This window comes from Podarcis gaigeae (assembly GCF_964106915.1).
Source record: "Podarcis gaigeae genome assembly, chromosome: 13".
NCBI classification, from domain to species: domain Eukaryota; kingdom Metazoa; phylum Chordata; class Lepidosauria; order Squamata; family Lacertidae; genus Podarcis; species Podarcis gaigeae.
In genome coordinates, this window is record NC_139689.1 from 42,117,533 (window position 1) to 42,136,883 (window position 19,351).

Genomic DNA, 19,351 nt, shown 5'->3' on the forward strand with positions numbered 1-19,351 from the left:
TGGGAAGGGGCACAGTGCATTCTGGGAAAGGGCGAAATCTGAGATTACTCACTGCTTGATGCAGGGCACCCAGCGGTTCCCCTCGCGCCCGCAGTTCCCTCGCTCAGTGCCTTCAACATTCAGCTTCTCATAGCAAAACCTTTCAGCTGAAGCTTGAGTCCCAGGGAGGAAAAGAAGAGGTATGACATACCAGAGAACATAACACACATAGACTCCATACTTCCCTGACCCAGCATTACATTCTCTACAGAGCTACTCTTCTGAACAGCTGCTCATCAGGACTTCTAGCAAAAGCCAAAAACCCTGGGGGGTTTTGCTCCAAAAAGATTTTGAAAGGAAGGGTGTAATTCTACCATTGGTCTGAAGGTGGTGCTGGTGTCTTCAGATGACCGGCAGTTTGCAGTACAGTACTCAGTTATTCCTGTGACACTGGGAAGATCTCCATGGACCCAGCCCTTGGAACGCAACTTTTTACCAGACTCAACGCTGGTGAGGCCTTGGGGTTTATATTACCCGTCCAAAAATGTTGCTAGTAACATAAGATCCCAATGTAACAACAGTAGGACAAATGCAAAGCAGGTTGGGTATCTGGGGTTTTAGTTTTACACTCAGAGAGGTAAACCTTCATAACTGAATAGTCCACAGTTTAACCGGATTATGACAGTATATTTTGCTGCCACTATTGTGGCGACTGAGTTCGAGATGCTGCTTTCTTCTCTCTGCCCTTCTCCACTTTCACAATTTGGAAAAGCAGGGTTTGGACTGCATGGAATCTCAGGGAATTATTCGCCTTATTTGTGGACGACAAGTTCCTCTTTCTAGTTACAGGTAGGTAGCCGTGTTGGTCTGCCGTAGTCGAAACAAAATAAAAAAAATTCTTCCAGTAGCACCTTAGAGACCAACTAAGTTAGTTATTGGTATGAGCTTTCGTGTGGTATCTTGAATAAGTGTGCATGCACACGAAAGCTCATACCAATAACAAACTTAGTTGGTCTCTAAGGTGCTGCTGGAAGGAATTTTTTAATTTTGTTTCGACGTTCCTCTTTGTTACAAACCCAGAATCATCTATCCCTACCTTGAAAGTTATCATCAATGATTTTGGACACCTTTTAGGATATAGCACTTACTGGTCTAAATCAACAGCTTGGGTCATTCAGGGGCATTTGTTCCTCTGCATGTGGTGAACTGTGATCTGGATTGCAAGTGTTAACCTAAATGAGGCTGCTGGTGGATAGGTCTGCAATCGGACAAAGAGCTGGACTATGGTATACCGAGCTTGCAAGTCCATTGGAGGCCTTCTAAGGACATCTTGGTACAAAGCTTTGTTGCAAGTCAGCACCAGTTTCAGAGAGCATCCAACTTAAGCAACCCAGACTGTTAATTACAAATTAAGCCCCTCTTACATCGTGCTAGAACAGCATGTCTGGTCTTTAGCTGTGGTGTAGCCCTGACTATTTCATTATGCTAATGTTGTGAAATGCTGCAAAGCCCTTGCCCTCTGCTCTTGACTTGGCACTGGAAAAATCAGGATACAAGATGGAATCAGAGTCAGCCAGAGAAAGAGATTGGCTGGGTATCACTGAGAAACTAGCCTATAGATGGACGAGTTTGAAGACTCTCTCTCTCTCTCTCTCTCTCTCTCTCTCTCTCTCTCTCTCTCGCAATTAAATTTTGCATGTTAGCATCTCTTGGGGAGGCAATGACAGGGAAGGCTGAAGATATTGCTATCTGTTCATCAGTGATTTGCTGGTGCTGAACCCTCATCAGCCTTTCAGACCTAGGCATGGCCGCAGGATCATCTTATGTTGTCCCTCATTGACTCAAGCCATTAACCACCTCCAGCTAAGATTACTGGGTCTATAACCTCCTGGGCAGAACTCAAAGAATATGCCTCTCACTCTAGTTTTCCCCCACTGCCAGCAAAAGAGAGCAGTGGGGCAACAGAGTGAGTATCAGGTGATACAGCTGTGTACATCCTCCTTGCCCTGCTCCTTTTAAAGCCACATGAAGAGCCTTCAGGAAGAGCACCTGGTGGGGTTATGCAGGTAGGGTGGCTGTTCTGTCTTCCCAAAGCTGCGTATTGCTGTCACTTACAGAGATGGGGAGTGTGGTGTGATGCAGGCACAGCGGCAGGGATTGGTCCTACTGCTGCACCCACACCACACCAAAGCTCCCAGTACCCTGTGCTTCTTGGTAAGCATCAGCAATGCACATTATTAGGGAAATGGGAGCAAAGCTGTTCTACCTGCACATCCTCTCCGGCCATTAGTGCCTCCCTTTTGCCAGCATACATCACCCACTGATGTTATGGGGATGTAGTGGCAACATGAAACCAGGTTTCGCTAACAGCATCCCCCACCCATTTGAGTGACCAAAAGCACTACTTACCACGATCCCACAATGCACTGCACTGGCGGTCCCTGGTTTTACAACGGCCACCATAGCACCGGCCCTGCGCAGCAGAAAGTCAGAGTTGTTAGAGGTTCACAAGATCCTCACTTGATCATAAGCCTCCGTGGACAAACAGAAGGCTCTAATGTATGGGGCCTGGGAGTGCAGATTCAGCTCCTCAGGTCTCTGCAGTACTAAGGTTGCATAGAGTAGCTATTCTACAGAGCAGAGGTCTGGATAATTTGGGGTCACTACGAATAAACTAGAATTTCCCCAGGCAATTTCCCTTTCTCCATATTTGGAGCCAATGAAACTAGCATAAATGAATGGGTAGGGAGGGTAGGGAGTGACGCGGGTGGCACTGTGGGTTAAACCACAGAGCCTAGGACTTGCCGATCAGAAGGTCGGCAGTTCGAATCCCCGCGATAGGGTGAGCTCCCGTTGCTCGGTCCCTGCTCCTGCCAACCTAGCAGTTCAAAAGCACGTCAAAGTGCAAGTAGATAAATAGGTACCCCTCCGGCGGGAAGGTAAACAGCGTTTCCGTGCGCTGCTGTGGTTCGCCAGAAGCGGCTTAGTCGTGCTGGCCACATGACCCGGAAGCTGTATGCCGGCTCCCTTGGCCAGTAAAGCGAGATGAGCGCCGCAACCCCAGAGTCGGACACAACTGGACCTAATGGTCAGGGGTCCCTTTACCTTTACCTTAATGGGTAGGGAGACAAGAAGCTGCATTCCCAGGATATCTCAACACACTGGGAGCCTGACCAGTATGAAAAGCTTGCTGCTTTCAGAGCAGGAGGGAGTAGAAACAAATAAAGGTGTGTCCTGCTGATCAGCTTCGTCTGATAATATAACTATCAGATGCAAGCTGCATCATGCTCAGGCGACTTGACTCATCACACTCTTGATTTCCTCCCCACTCTCAAGCCGTACAATATATGGCCCCTCTACAAAGATACGTTTTCCCTCTCCATTCTATGGGACATTATTATTTCTAACAGGAGCTAGCAGTGAGCTGCTCCTGTGGGCTGTGTCAATCTCTACACTGAGATGACTTTTGTACTTTTCTGAATTGCCTATAAGTGAATATTTCATGGAAGCTGGCAATGATGCACTGCTAGGAGAAATTGTGCCTAGCAGAATTTCCACCCGCTATGCAGCCCTTAAAAGGCACAGGCACACTTCTCTGGCAGTGGGTGCAATGGCTTTAACCATACATTCATTCCCTTGCTTTCCTTCCCTGGTGCTGGAACCGACCAGGGTTTGTCCAACCTGTGCATGGCAAAGGCACATGGATGCAACTGACCACGGGTGCAGCTATGCCCTCACTGGCAGTAATGCCAGGGATATCACACCCAAGTGCGAAGCTGAGATACCAACCTTACCTGTTCATTGTCACAAAAATAGCCATCCTGCTTGTGCAAATTGGGTGGGCACTATGGAGCAAAGACAAAAATACAGAGAGAGGGGGAAGGCAAACATAAATATTCAATACAGAACAAGACAAGATTCTTCACAGCTCAAGAGTCACTAAATTAACCAGTTCTCCACATAGCTAGGATCGGAGGATAGGGCATCCAGATTAGCAGAGAGCTTCCTGCCAGAATTTGGCCCAAATTAAAACCCTGGAGAATCAGTTCTTGGAGGTGCGGGAGGCATCTCCTGGTGTTCAAAAGGGAGGTGGTTTGACTGGAACCCTGAAGTGCATTTTCCTGAACCTCCTGATCAGATCTTTGCCTGGTAACTTGCTATTCATGAAAGCATGGGTGTTTATCTGCTTAAGGAGATTATCAGAAGAGATCATAAAGAAAAAAGAAAAAATATACGAACAAGATGAGATGTGGAAACAGCAAGCTAAGACTGAATAGAATTATGAACTTTATTTGGACTGATATGGATATTAACACAGTAGCAAGATGATGATCGGAATCCCCCTTCGGAACTTGAAATATGGATCCCCTCAACAAAAATTTAAAATTCGGCTTTGTAATTCGGAATTTATGTGATGTGATTTAATTTGATTTGATTGGTCGGTTAATAAAAATTATTTTTTAAAAAACAAACAAAAAACTTGCCCATCTCACCTGACTGGAGTCACCTGTGCAGGTTTCAGGGATGTCACACTCATTCACGGGATCTCGGCAGGTTACACCCCGCGGCTCATACTGCAGGGTGCGAGATGGGAAAGAAGCAAAAGAGTTATTTAATACTGGCTGGTGAGGAAAGGGAACAGGCAGAAACATCTTCCCACTGTTCTTGCTCAGTGTGCTGGCCTTGGAGGCGAGGGGAAGCTAGGCTTCACAGTCTACTCAAACACTCCTTTCCCAACCATTCTCAATGCAGAAAGAGAAATATTGTCCGCACTCTCCCTGGAGCAGCATGGCTTGCTGCATTCGTGATCTCACTTCTTTTGATAGAGAAGAATAATGAGAGCAGCAATGGCAACTTCCTGCAGTTGCTTGTACATCTGTTTACCGAATGTTCATCCAGGTTTGTTTGCATAAAACAACACCGGCTATTTATTGAAAATTCCTTCTGCTTTGATTGCAGGGAGGTTAGAGGACATTGTTATCCCACACATTCCAGTGCATCTTCCTGACACTTTCCTTATTGCAAAAAAGTCTTTGAGGGAAGTGGGTTTGTCATGCAAGACCACCAAATCAACTATCATTGTGCAACCTGATTCCAATGGCGGAGAGTGTCCAAACACCACCCGGGGCCAGGGGACGCCCCCAAGGGGGGCAGGGCACAGAGAGAGCTGGCTGCAGCTCGCCTTGCATTCTCACTTGCACACCCGCAGCCTCTCCCACCCGACCTTCTCGGTCAGGCTTGACCCAGGGGATGGAGGACCTGTGGCTGTGCGCCCTGTGTGCCCGCAACCTCTCTCTGCCCCTCAGGCCAGGCTTGACCTGGGAGATGGAGGAGGCATGGCTGGGTGCCTTACACACCCGCAGCCTCTCTCTGCTGCTGTGTAGCTGCATGTGCCCCAACCCAGAAGAGGGGCGGCAGCTCTCTGCCACCGACTCTCCACTTCACCCCCGGAGCCAGAGGTATAATACAATACGATAATCTTTACTGTCATTGTCCTATACAGAACAAAAAAATTGAAAAAATCTACATCAGACATTCAAAAACCAATAAGCCTGCTATCCCAACTATCCCAGCCTGGTTAGCCCCTGAAAACTCTGATACCCCATAACTGAATACAATATACTCCCATAGAGACTACCTTACACTGCGTTTAAAATCAAAATCGCATTTAGATAGAAACTGTTTCTCAGGCGGCTAGTCTTAGTCTTTATAACCAAGTACCTTCTTCCAGAAGGCAGAAGCTGAAAGAGATCATTTCCGGGGTGCGCACTATCCTGCGCTATCTCTGCAGCTTTCTTATGGCACCTGGAAGCATAGATTTGATCCAAGGTGGGAAGAGCGCACCCAATTATTCTCTCCGCAGTCTTTACAACCTTGGACAGCATTGTTTTTCCCCTTACCTGGAAGTGGAGCTGCACAGAAGGAAGCTGCCTCCGCAGCTCCAGAGTCAGGCTCCGACGGGAGGCTGTTGTATGGGTGCCTAGTCAAGCATCCTTCAGAAAATGCACCCAGGGCACCAGCCCCCAAGGCTACGCCACTGCCTGAATCTGCCAGGGAGTGACAGAATCCTAGCCAAGCATAGTGACAGTCTGGAAGCACCCAAAGAGTCAAGTGGTTGCAGAAAGATTCACCTCATGCCTAGGACCCACAGTAATACCTAGAGCTGGACTTTTTCAACACAACATGTTGGGGTTCAATCCCTGTGAATAGTCTAGAAGCTTCTATAAGACAGCTGAAGCTAATCAGTTGTGGAGTAGACTAACGACCTGGAAGAGGAGTGTGTCACATATACATACGTACACATGCATGATGTGTGTCTGTATGATATGTGTGTGATGTATGATGCCTTATCTGCCTAGATTTATTTTGTAGAAAACCACAGACAATTGTGCAATAAAAATTTATGCCTCACATGGGCAGTGCCCACTGTGCTTTGGCCTAGTTTGCAGCACGCCCACAGGCACAGCTGATTTTTCATCTGCTGCAGAGTTCCTTAAAAAGGTGCCTTGCTTGAAACTAGTGCCAAGCAGACTCTGAGTGGATCTTATGCCTGTGGGAACACCTCCCCCCACCTGCCTCACCACTGCTGCCAATCTCACCCACTCACCTTGCACCCTCGGCAGCACAAGCCATCACTGCACATAGCATCGTGCGTCAATGTGCATTTCTTGCAGCAGTTCCCCCCACCTTTGGAGCACTCCTTCAAGGGGGCAAAGAAGAGAGAACGAGAGAGAGAGAGAGAGAATAGCCAGCTGTTAATTTTGGATCAGAGCTGTAACAAACCCTGTCTAACAATGGGTGCCTTGAATTCTGAACTGGGCCCTTTGTGTTGAGACTGGAGACTGCCAGGATCCTCCAAGGCTTTCACTGAGAGAATTTTGCCATGTGTCCCAGTCTCCACCTCAGTGCTTTAGTGATGCAGGAGGGACATGGGTGGCACTGTGGGTTAAACCACAGAGCCTAGGACTTGCCAATCAGAAGGTCGGCAGTTCGAATCCCCGTAATGGGGTGAGCTCCCGTTGCTCGGTCCCTGCTCCTGCCAACCTAGCAGTTCGAAAGCACATCAAAGTGCAAGTAGATAAATAGGTACTGCTTCGGAGGGAAGGTAAACAGCGTATCTGTGCGCTGTTCTGGTTCGCCAGAAGCGGCTTAGTCATGCTGGCCACATGACCCGGAAGCTGTACGCCGGCTCCCTCGGCCAGTAAAGCGAGATGAGCGCCGCAACCCCAGAGTCGGCCACGACTGGACCTAATGGTCAGGGGTCCCTTTACCTTTACCTTCCAGGTACAATTTCTTGCCCTTAAAGGCACAGTAACCTCAGGGTCTGGGGCCCACAAGATAAACACTGCCATTATGTGTGTTCACCTTTGCCTCGTCTGTTTTCCTAACCTCTACCACTACTTTCTGCCCCCACTCACTATCTACCGTTCCCCCTGTATGGCAGGTAACCTTCCACAAGTCTGTGCTCTCCAGATATTTTGGACCAACTCCCATCAGCCCCAGTCAGCTGCCCATGCTGAGGCTTGTGTCTTGCACCAAGTTCCTGAAATACCCCAGCCTCTTGAAATAATATGAGGAGCTCATAAGCATGCAGAAGGCAGGACTGAGTAAGTGGCCCAAGTCCAGCAATGCCATCCCCCCGTCACCCCACCTCCATCCACATGGCAGTTTCAGCCCCACTTGACACTCACCGCCAGAGACCCACAGTCACATTCTTCTCCTGCCTCTACAAATCCATTACCACATTCAGGGGGATCAAGGAGCTGTAATTGGGGGGGGGGGGCAGAAAAGAGATTAAATCTTTAGCGGCCTCCAAGCCATCTTCTCATTTTGCATGTATACCTTTATATTCTACCCCCACCTCCTTTTTGCACTAGGCCAAAACTGACCCCCCCCCCCATTTCATGGCCCCATTTTGAGGGAATGGAGGAGGTTTGCTGTTAGAGTAGAGATGGAAGCGGCATTTTTTTGTTAAGTTATCCTTCCATAAACTAAATTTCTCCACTGCTGCACCAAGCGGCAGCCTAGCAGACCACTGATTTCTTGCATTGACACTCTGCTGCTTGCAATGATGGAGCAATCTAGTTTACAAATTAAAAATTTAACACGGCCCAGGAAAGCCCTTCCAAAAGTATCATCAGCAGATGGCCAGGGTTCAATCTTCAAATATTTCATGAACATAAGAAGTTATGTCTACGGTGATGCTGCCGGGTTTGAACATTATAAAAGAATTAACAGGTTTCTTTCTATTGATTTTTGAAGGGAGCAAGGAGAAGAAATAAAAAAGGACCAATTTATGCCTTTCTGACCATCAGATAATTGTGTGTGTGAGAGAGAGAGCAACTAGCCCCCAGCACATGGCTGTCTCTCCTTTCCACTTGGGCCACTTTAGTCCCCCCCCCCAAATAATGTTACTGAAGAGATGCCCTAGCCCAGGGATGTCCAACAGGTCAATTGCGACCTACTGGTCGATGCCTGCAAGGTTTTGGTCGATCGCGGTCGATCGCTGGCCTCCTTCCGGCCCCACCCTCTCTCCCCGCCCTCCATTGTTGGAGAATGGAAGACAGAGTTTACAAACCGAGGCTGTTCCCCCCCCCCCCAGCAATCCTTCGGTGAGTTGCTGTTTCTCTTTGACCCCAAAATAATGTAAAAACATTGCGCGTGCGCCCCTCCCAAAGCTAAGCAACTTTTAACTCCCCCTAAAAATGGAGCTTTTCCTCTCCCTAAAAAAAGCTGAACAACTTTGACCTGAACCCCTAAAAAATGGGGGTAGATCACTGCCAGTTTTTAATTCTGTGAGTAGATCACAGTCTCTTGGAAGTTGGCCACCCCCGCCGTAGCCCAGTGTGTTTCGAGTTGGTTGTACAGTGGTACCTCTGGTTATGTACTTAATTCGTTCCAGAGGTCCATTCTTAACCTGAAACTGTTCTTAACCTGAAGCACCACTTTAGCTAATGGGGCCTCCCGCTGCTGCCACACGATTTCTGTTCTTATCTTGAAGCAAAGTTCTTAACCCGAGGTATTATTTCTGGGTTAGCAGAGTCTTTAACCTGAAGTGTATGTAACCTGAAGCATATGTAACCCGAGGTACCACTGTAGTGCTTTTGCACAAGACACAGTCAAAAGAGTGTGAGGCCCACAAGAGTAATTGCTAGTATAAGCATAAATGAGTAAGACCCATAAGCAGCTCTGGGCCACCAATTTACTAGAAATCTGTGGTCTTTGAGATGCACTAGCACCATATCTGACTCAAATGCTTCATTTCTACGCAAGTCCATCTCATCTCTGCTGCCTCCACACCAAACTTTGCCAATGTACGTTTAATTCAATACTGAACTTGAGCTATGTATCCCCAAATAATTTTGGGGTCAAGCCAAGTCATACACTCGCAACACCAACAGAATGTACCCCATGCCACATCCTAACATTATGGCTGGACAATGCTTGGAGGAAGCCGAGTGTGTGGACCTATTTCACTCTGATCTCAAGTCAGTTCTATGGACACTGCCTTGGTCGCTCTGATTGATAACCCCTTGACTTCTCTGTGGCTTTTGATGGCCACAGCACCTTCTGGACCAAACCAATGCCATGGAGGTGTGAGGCCACTGGGCTCACAGGGATACTGCTTTCTACTGATTCCAGAACCTGAGGAATCCCACAGTGCTGCCTCCTGTCCCCGGTGCTTTTTAACATATTCACAAACCCGCTGAGAAATATCATCAGGAGTTTTGGGACGAGGTGTCATCAATATGCGGGCCACACTCAGCTCTATCTTTCCATGCCATCTGAATTGGAAGAGGCCGTTCAGGTGTTGGACTGGTGCCTGGAGGCATTAATGGGCTGGACTGAGGCCAAAGAAATGAAGCTGAATCCAGACAAGATGGGAGGTTTTATGTGTTCCAAGTTATCGAGTCCGGGAAGTGGCAAGGCAGCCGGTTCTGAATGGAGTTGCACTCTCTCGGAAGATTCTTTGGCTGTAGGCTATAGGTGAGCAGATGAGTGCTTTGGGTTTACCTTCAGTGGCTTGTTAAAGAGACAGCTTCCCCCACCATCAGCCAGGAATTTATTGTACTCATCAATGCTGCAGCGTGAGAACTTCCGTGGCAGGTAGAATCTGTGGGTTAGAGAAGAGAGCCATGGGCACACATTAATGAAGATGCTGTTCCTGACTGCAAAGTGAAGCACGCCTCCGACAGTTTCGCCCTTTGGTGAGCCTCACCTCTTCCCCACACTCACCCAGTGTCCTCCATAATGCAGCCCAGCCATGAGTCGGGACAGCGACAGTCACCTGCAGAGAAATGGGATGATAAGAAAAGAAGGAGATGCCTTGTTAAGGAACTGGGAGGGTATATTCTGTGACCCCCTCTTTTCTCTGCCTATAATTTGTGTCTCCAAAGTCCCTGGCTATTCGTTCAAATGGAACCTTCTTTTTTTTTTTTAATAAATTTTTATTAGGGGTTTTTACAAAATAAAGTACAAAAATAAACAACCTTTCTTTTATCTCAACAGAGTTTCATGACTTCTTTGGACTTCCTCACATCTCCCGCTGCCATTTTCATCATCATAAATTTTTCCCAGCAATTTATCATCTAATTTACAAATTTTATAACCACTTATTTAAATATAATCCTCTGTAAATTAATTTCTCTTAATCTCACTTTACATCCCATTTCGATCCGATTTTGTGGTGGCCAATTATTTATGATCAAACATCCTACTTAACTTTCCACCAAATCACAATATTTTTGTAAATAAATCTTAAATTTCCTCCAATCTTCTTCAACCCTCTCTTCTCCCAGGTCTCGAATTCTGCCAGTCATCTCAGCCAGTTGCATATAGTCCATCAGCTGCATCTGCCATTCTTCCAGAGTGGGTAGATCTTGAGTTTTCCACTTCTTGGCGATAAGTATCCTTGCTGCTGCTGTTGCGTACAAAAAGAATGTTCGGTCCTTCTTTGGCACCATCTGGCCGACAATGCCCAGGAGGAAGGCCTCTGGTTTCTTAAGGAAGGTATACTTAAATACCTTTTTCAGCTCATTATATATCATTTCCCAGAAGACCCTCACCCTGGGACAAGTCCACCAGAGGTGAAAGAATGTTCCTTCATTTTCCTTACATTTCCAACATTTGTTGTCTGGCACATGGCATATTTTGGCTAGTTTAACTGGGGTCATGTACCACCTATATATCATTTTCATTACATTTTCCTTCAGAGCATTACATGCCGTGAAGTTCATCCCCGTGGTCCACAACCTTTCCCAATCCTCAAACATAATATTATGCCCAATATCCTGTGCCCACTTTATCATGGCCGACTTAACCATTTCATCTTGTGTATTCCATTTCAACAGCAAGTTATACATTCTTGAAAGTACTTTAGTCTTAGGTTCTAACAATTCTGTTTCCAACTTCGATTTCTCCACCTGGAATCCTAACTTTTTATCCTTTTTAAAAATTTCTTGAATCTGAGCGTAATGTAACCAGTCTCGCACTTTGTCTTTCATTTTTTCCAAACTCTGCAATTTCCAATTGTTGCCCTCTTTCTCTATTATTTCCCAATATTTCGGCCATTTGGCCTCCATATTGGGTCTTTTTCGGGCCTTAGCCTCCAGAGGTGATAGCCATCTTGGAGTTTTATTTTCCAATAGGTCTTTGTATTTTGACCAGACATTAAACACTGCTTTCCTGACAATATGGTTCTTAAAGGCCTTATTGATCTTAACTTTGTCATACCATAAGTATGCATGCCAGCCAAATGCATTGTTAAAACCTTCTAAATCTAACACGTCAGTGTCCTCTAGAAGTAGCCAGTCTTTTAGCCAGCAGAAAGCTGCGGCTTCGTAGTACAACCTTAAGTCTGGCAGGGCAAAGCCCCCTCTTTCTTTCGCATCGGTTAATATCTTAAACTTAATTCTGGGCTTTTTGCCCTGCCAGACAAATTTAGAAATATCTCTCTGCCACTTCCTGAAGCACTCCGTCTTATCCACAATTTGCAATGTTTGAAATAAAAACAACATCTTAGGCAATACATTCATCTTAATAGCAGCAATTCGGCCTAACAAAGAAAGCTTCAATTTTGACCAACTGTCCAAGTCTCTCTTAATTTCAGACCAACATTTTTCATAATTATCCTTAAATAGACTCAGATTTTTTGCTGTTATGTTTACCCCTAGGTACTTTACTTTTTTAACCACAGTTAGTTCTGTTTCTCTCTGAAACCGTTCTGACTCTGCTTCTGTCAAGTTTTTTCCCAACACCTTAGTTTTCTGTTTGTTTAGTTTAAAGCCCGCTACCCGACCAAAGTCCTGAATCAATTGTAACACTCTTTTTGTACTAGATTCTGGCTCTTGCAATGTCAAAACAAGGTCATCTGCAAAAGCTTTAAGTTTATATTGTTTCACTCCGATCTGAATCCCTTGCACCAACCGGTCCCCTCTAATCAAGTTCAAGAGCACCTCCAGGACAGAAATAAACAGCAAGGGGGAAATCGGGCAGCCTTGTCGTGTCCCTTTTTCAATCTTAAACTCTTCTGTAACCACATTGTTAACTATCAGTTTTGCCTTTTGTTCTGAATAAATCGCGTCAATCCCATTTTCAAAACCCCGCCCCACTCCCATTTCTTTTAAATTCCCCTTCATAAATTTCCAAGAAATATTATCGAAGGCCTTCTCCGCGTCTATAAAAATTAGAACTGCTTTAGTGTTAATATTTGTTTGCAAAAGTTCCAAAATGTCAATAATGTTCCTTGTATTAGCAAATAAATGTCTTCCTGGGAGAAAGCCTGCCTGGTCTTTATGAATTATCTCATTTAAAACTCTTTTGAGTCTTCCTGCCAAAACGTCAGCAAATATTTTGTAATCCACATTTAAAAGGGAAATGGGGCGGTAGTTCTTAAGTTGTGTCTTTTCAGTTTCTGATTTTGGTATCAATGTGATGAAAGCTTCCTTCCACGATTCAGGCGCCTTCTTTCCCTCCATAATTTCATTGCTGACCTCCATCAGTGGTTGAATCAAATAGTCACTTAATGTCTTATAGTACTTGGAGGTCAAGCCATCTGGCCCTGGAGACTTGCCCAACTTCATGTTCTGAATGGCCTGTTCTATCTCTAGTCGTGTTATTTTACTATTCAGGAGTGATCTATTTTCTTGTGATAGTTTTTTAAGTCCATTTTTCTCCAAAAATTTTGCAATCTCTTCCTCCTTTTGTGGCCCTTGAGTGTATAATTTCTTAAAATATTTCTGGAAACATTTTCTAATTTCCACCGGGTTCTGAATATTCCTTCCTTCTATTTCCAAATTTGTTACTATGTTCAGCTTTTGTCTCTTCTTCAACTGCCAAGCCAGCAGTTTCCCACATTTATTAGCCGATTCAAATGTTTTTTGTTTCATTGATTTAATCTTCCATTCTATTTCCTGATTTATCAGTTTGGAATATTGTGCCTGATGAAGTTTAATTTCTCTCAAAATCGGCTGTGACTTCGGGTTTACTCTTAGTTTCTTCTCTAACTCTTTAATTTTCCCCAGAATCTTGTCCTTTTTCTCATTTTGTAGTCTTTTCTTTATGGCGTTCTGTTGTATCAAGAACCCTCTCATCACAGCTTTGCTTGCGTCCCAGATTGTTCTTTTTTCCACAGCAGTGTTCAAATTTATCTCAAAATAGTCCTTTATTGTTTTTTTGGCCTTCTTGATAATCTCCTGATCTCAAATGGAACCTTCTAATCCAGGGGTCAGCAAGGTTTATCTTGCCTGGGCCGGATCTGTGGGCCAGATTGTGCGCGCAAGCAAGCGTGCCCATGATTTTTGGCGTCTGTGTCTGTGCAGAAGCAATTTTCGGTGTCGGCATCTGCACAGACGTGATTTTCGACACCGCGGAAGCGAGTCCCCATGCTGTGCTGCACCGGTTTAGCGCAGCGCAGGAGCCGGCAGCCCAGTTTGGGGGCAGCTCGTGGGCCGGTAAAACGACCTCCACAGGCCGCTTCCGGCCCACAGGCCTTAGGTTGGTGACCCCTGTTCTAATCAAAAAATCCTAGGACTGTTATCCCCAGATGTCACTCATCCTATCCTCTGTCTTAGGACAATACATCCCATTAACAGCAAGTCTGTCTGTATAACCTGAACTAAGAATCTCCAACAAGGCTCGATGACCGATCCTTTGCTCCAGTAGCTAACCATTTATATTTAGCGGAGCTATTTCACACAGTGCAAACTGATTTGTTTGCGTAACACCTCAGACAAATGGCAGAATGGTGCAGTTTCATTTGATCTAGCAAGCTCAGCTCTTGAGCAGCTCACCAGAGCAGCTAAGGAGATCAGACTTGCCTTAAAAGTATGTCTCCAGTTCAAAAATCAGAGCGGGTACATATTTGCAATCTCACCCTTCTCAGAGATGCATCAGAGGCTGTCATCGCTCCCTACTGTCATGATCTGAACCCTGATCAGCAGTCAAACTCTGATGCAGAAGAGCAAGATGAACCAGCTGCATCAGGACAGCCAGTGATGCAAGCTATTGAGGTGCTGAACCCACACCTGGGCCCCGATACTAAGCTGAAGCCTGTCAGTCATGAGGCCCATGAGTCACCGCCTTCAAAACTGGGACCCCCAGAAACTGCAATCCCCGGGTCAGATTCCTTGGGGCCTTGAATTCTTTGGTACCTGCCCAGCAGCACAGGGTGCTTTAAACACCAGGGGAGAACAGATTCCATGGAGTGCTATGCTTCAGACCAGAGGGCTACCCCTTGAAGCTCTCCACTCTTCAAGAAGGGGATGGGGCTTTAGATGATTAGTTGGAATAAAAAGCCTGTGGAGCTCCAGATCTGTTTGGTGTAAGCTGTCTGCTCAAGACTGACTGAAGTCGTGTAACTTCTGTCTAAATATGCTTAGAGGTCTACTGTGCCCTGTGGACTCCTGCTTACGGTCAGGTCAGGCTATCTCTCCATTCAGTCTGACACCCAGCTACTTACCTGCAGAGGTACGGTGCTTGTTCCACATCATTCCAATGTTTTGCCCCAGGGTCTGTGCTAACGTTACAGCCATTGCTCCCACGTTGCCATACTTTGGGAAGGAAGAAGAAGATGACATCATGTTAGGAAGCCAAGGCTCATCTTGTGGAGCACTGCTTTGAGCAGGTTTATCTCTGCCCCTATTGTGGCCAGTTTAAAGATCAAGTGGCCCAAGTCACTGGCCTCCCTTGGACATTCAACTCTGGGTAGATCAGCACCAGAGCCAGTCCAATAACAGTGGTTCTCAACCTGTGGGTCCCCAGATGTTGTTGGACTACAACTCCTATCATCCCTCACCACTGGTCATGCTGGCTAGGAATGATGGGAGTTGTAGTCCAACAGCATCTGGGGACCCGCAGGGTGAGAAACACTGAGCTAGAGGCTGAGCAGCCCACTTCCACCAAGCCAAGGTGCACAGTACCCAAGGCCAGCCAAGGTGCTTATTCTGATACTCAAGGCAGCGAATCCCACAAACACCTCTCCTCCTTCCCTGGCAGCAAAAATAAATTAAATTAAACAAGTTAGCAATTTCCTGCCATTTCATTACACCCAGAATTGGCTGTTTCACTCTACCCAATGGTAGGGCAGGGCATAGTCCGCACCTGCTTGTGATCTTTACTATGCTAATTATTTATGTAGTCTCATAACAGTCTATGGTGCTTTACAGACTAATGTAAGCAAACAAGACACTCCCCTTTCTCAAGGATCCCCCAATGTAAATGTAGATGGGAGGTCAAAAAAAGAAATGAGAGATAAATGTGAACAAGTCCAAGTACAAAAATCTAGTCTTTATCTGAGTGGGGGAATGGGAATGGGGAACCTGTGACCCTCTGGGTGCTGCTGGACTCCTAACTCCCACCAGCCCTGACCACAGGCCATGCTGACTGGGACTAGGTGCCCCAACAGCATCTAGAGAGCCCCTGCTTCCTCATCTCTGTGGCTAAGGCTTCCCAGAAACAGAAGCTTTGAAAGCGAGAGAGAGGTAGCATCATAGAGGTGCTCAAGGAGTTCCAGAGGTAGCAGGAGAGAATTGGAGGTTTTTTTAGGAGATATATTGGACAGCTGACAGTAGCAGAGCTGGAGGAGTATGCAGCTTTAGTTCCCCACTTTCAACATCCCATAAATTCCAGGTCCAGTATCTGCCCCGCTCACCTCGTTGACACCTCCACCTCGAGTGACTGAGCAAATCCCTCCGACGTATGCCGTACCACTGCGGCTGCTTCTGAAAGTGTGTCCGCTGGAGGAAGAAGAGAAGAGGAGGGTTCACTGTACAGGAGAGGGAAAGGGTAGCCTTGACCAGTACGTCTGTGCTTCCCTCTTATTCACTTACTGCGACAGGGCTGGCTGCCCTGTGGCACTCCATATCTTGTTGGACTACAGCTCCCATAATCTCTGACCATTGGCCATGCTAGCAGAGGCTGGGGGGAGCTAGAATCCATGGAGATCTGGAGAGGCCACAGAGTCCTCATCCCCATACTACAAGCTAGAACAGTTGCCTGGAAAAGAACTGTGAGGGGAGAGACTCCATCAGGCAAGGCCTCTTTCCACCTGCCTTGCTCTGCCCTCTGCTTTTCAGTGTGCATTGTGTTGTTTTATGTACTGTGGCTTGCCGTTGTTTTATTGATTATAGTTTAGATATTATTGTAACTGTTGAGTGGATTTCTGTTTAACTTTTATATGTTGATATTATTTTATACTATTCTAATGATTGTTGAATGTTACTTTTTTGATGGAGGTTGCCTACTTTAAAGTTATGTTTTATTATCACATTTTTGTATTGCATTAGATTGTTATAAAATGTACATTTTTTGTTTCTTCAGCTTGTAAACCACCTTGAGTATTGTAAGATAGAAAGGCGGTATACAAATTAAAAATGATGATGATGATATGGATTCAGGGCTGTAGTGGAAAAGAGGCAATCACATATGTTGGCTCGTGGTCTCTGGATATAGGAAGAGATGGGGAGAGCCATACTGGTCAAGGTATGAACACCTCCACCATCACCCTTGATCTTCCCCTTGAATCAAAAGTTCCCACCCCAAAGCACATTTAGCACCCAGAATCCAAAGTCTGAACCCAAAGTAGCCCATGCTTTTTATCAAGATGCACATTAAAAAGGAGGTGCCATTTGCACTGGCATACTTTAGATTGCAAAGACTGAAATGAAGGTTTGTCCCTGTTTTGTTTCGTTATGGTCTGTCAATATATTCTAATTTAAACTCATTTAAGAGCTGTTCTTTTGCCTATCACGCTAGGGGGAAAAGCTCCACTCTAGTTTGATTTCATAGGCAACCTCTTGCAAAATGTATCCTAATTAAATTACAGAGCTTATGAGCTCTAGCATCCCACTTCTTGCTAGGTATCATTTTGCTTCACCTGCCAAGAAAGCTCAAATAATGATATCTGGGTAATCTCTACAAAGAAATATAACTCGCAGCGTGACTTGCAGGTGGAAGTGGCTACAACACTGGAGAGTACCAGCAAAGTCCATTTGCCAGGCTACCAGAAGGTTTGCCACTTAAAGATGCCACAGACCAGTCTGACCTGAACTTGTGCCTATAATAAAAGCGTAATGGTCAGAAATCAGCAAGTGAACTTTTTCATTACATGAAGATCAGCATTGTTACTTGTGAATAGACTTATTCATGTATTGAAAGAACACATATGGGTATAAATTGTGGAGGAGACATGCAAAGCAGTACCATCCACAACACTTCCACCCCAACCTTCTTTGGTGAGTGCATTTGGGTGAATATTGGAGTTGGAGAGAATTCTAAGCACATTCATCCTAATACCTAAAGATTCCCCCTTGGACTTTTCTGTTATGGGAGGATGGGACAGGGATGTTCAAGGTTTCGTGCCCACGTGGGTTCTTTGAACAAATGAATAACCTTCAGCCTACCATCAGCCTAGCATCAAAAGCAGAGCTACAGTAGCTAGAACAAGTGAAAAGTTGGCAACCCTCTTTCAAGGTAGTCAGGTTCCTATTCAAAACTCACGAGAAGAGATGTACAGCATCACTGTTCTCAGAAAGAGCATCTTGGCGGTACTTCATGAATTCGCTCAGTGTCTCCAGGGAATCTTCGTCTACCTGGATCTTGTCCCCTGATGCCCATGTCTCCATGGCAACCAACACAATTCTTGTGTTCAACTGCTCCTTATAGATCTGGGCACCAGAAATAGAAAATCAGAGGTTCAAGGGAAATGGGGCACAGCCATCATATACCTGTGGCATCCTCCCCAGACATAAAGAAGCCTTTGTGGGCTATACAGACAAGCAACCCCAATGCCAAATCAAATCTAAAGCAAAGCACATTCCCTCCTTGGTACTTCGTATCCTCATTTTCTTTTGGGACATCATGGCATGACGAGTAGCTCCTGTGCTTGGCAGGACCCTATAGAATCCTTTCCCATGGGGCAGAGTATCTCCTGCCTTGATAATTCTCATCTTTTGGGGAGTGGGAAGTGACCGTTATGGGTCCTTTTTGGACAGAGTTGTAATGTACCCTTGTACTCACCACATCAGCAAGGTTCACCACAGACTTCGCAAAGTTGCTGGTAAGGAGTACGGAGCGACGCAGCTGCTCAAACTGAAACAGAACATAGGAAAAAGGGTTTGAAGGGACGTCACCCCATGCTAGAAGTCCCTGAACCTGGAGCAGCCATCGGTGGTCAGGTGAGGATGTGTGGCTTCTCCTTCTACTCAACGCTTGCTTTCTGGGGGTGGGGATATCAGTTTCCTTCAATGCATAAAAGAAGCCCCAAGCAATGGCCTAGATTACTTCCACACTAGGGCCTTTGAGTACTGCTGAATCATTGCTCTTCTGCAATCAACCACTGAATTATTTGGCAATGATTGCCCTAGTGGCCAAATCCTGGTGTTTAATCAGAAATGAGTCCTGATCACCAGAAGTGCTCTGAAGCACAAGGCCTTACACAGACTTTTGGATCTTCTAGTTCAGTTCACTGACTTGCAGTGGCTATGAAGGGTTTCAGACAGGAGTCTCCCCTAGATCCATCTAGAGATACCAGGGATTGAACCTGACCATTTTCATGCAAATATTTATAGCTGAGCAGGTCCCAGTTCCAATACTTTAGCCAATAAATTGCAGCCTCTGCTCTTCCTGTTCAGCACACTCACAGTGTTACCAATGCCTTTAATCTTAATGCCTTTAATCAGTCAGTTCCTGATCTGGGTGGGGTAGGATGCTTTTAAATAACTGTTTTCCTCTTCCACCACTAAGGCAATCAGTAGTTTACCACTCCCCAAGAAGGAACAGGAAATGACTGATCAAGAGGCTATTCATCTGTGATGTTACTGCTGCACTGAACTGGATGCAGTAGCAGGCACAGAAGCTGTCACAAGGAAGCTGC

The 19,351-nt window shown here is 45.8% G+C and overlaps 1 protein-coding gene across 6 annotated transcripts in view; it reads right to left on the reverse strand.

The window, feature by feature from the left end:
- The window catches only part of ADAM11 (ADAM metallopeptidase domain 11), a gene marked incomplete at its 3' end in the record, with an annotated part of 77,995 nt that overhangs the window by 16,265 nt on the left and 42,379 nt on the right, over positions 1–19,351 (reverse strand). For all 6 annotated transcript variants that reach the window (XR_014557439.1, XM_083709301.1, XM_083709300.1 and 3 more), the window contains 12 exons: positions 18,496–18,567; positions 17,977–18,143; positions 16,130–16,214; positions 14,939–15,029; positions 10,216–10,267; positions 9,994–10,093; positions 7,671–7,742; positions 6,587–6,679; positions 4,473–4,553; positions 3,774–3,824; positions 2,389–2,452; positions 53–152 (listed from right to left, as the gene is read on the reverse strand). Coding sequence is in view for 5 of the 6 variants with exons in the window: in XM_083709301.1 (XP_083565427.1) it covers positions 53–152; positions 2,389–2,452; positions 3,774–3,824; positions 4,473–4,553; positions 6,587–6,679; positions 7,671–7,742; positions 9,994–10,093; positions 10,216–10,267; positions 14,939–15,029; positions 16,130–16,214; positions 17,977–18,143; positions 18,496–18,567 (1,028 nt within the window). The remainder of the gene's footprint in view (positions 1–52; positions 153–2,388; positions 2,453–3,773; positions 3,825–4,472; positions 4,554–6,586; positions 6,680–7,670; positions 7,743–9,993; positions 10,094–10,215; positions 10,268–14,938; positions 15,030–16,129; positions 16,215–17,976; positions 18,144–18,495; positions 18,568–19,351) is intronic.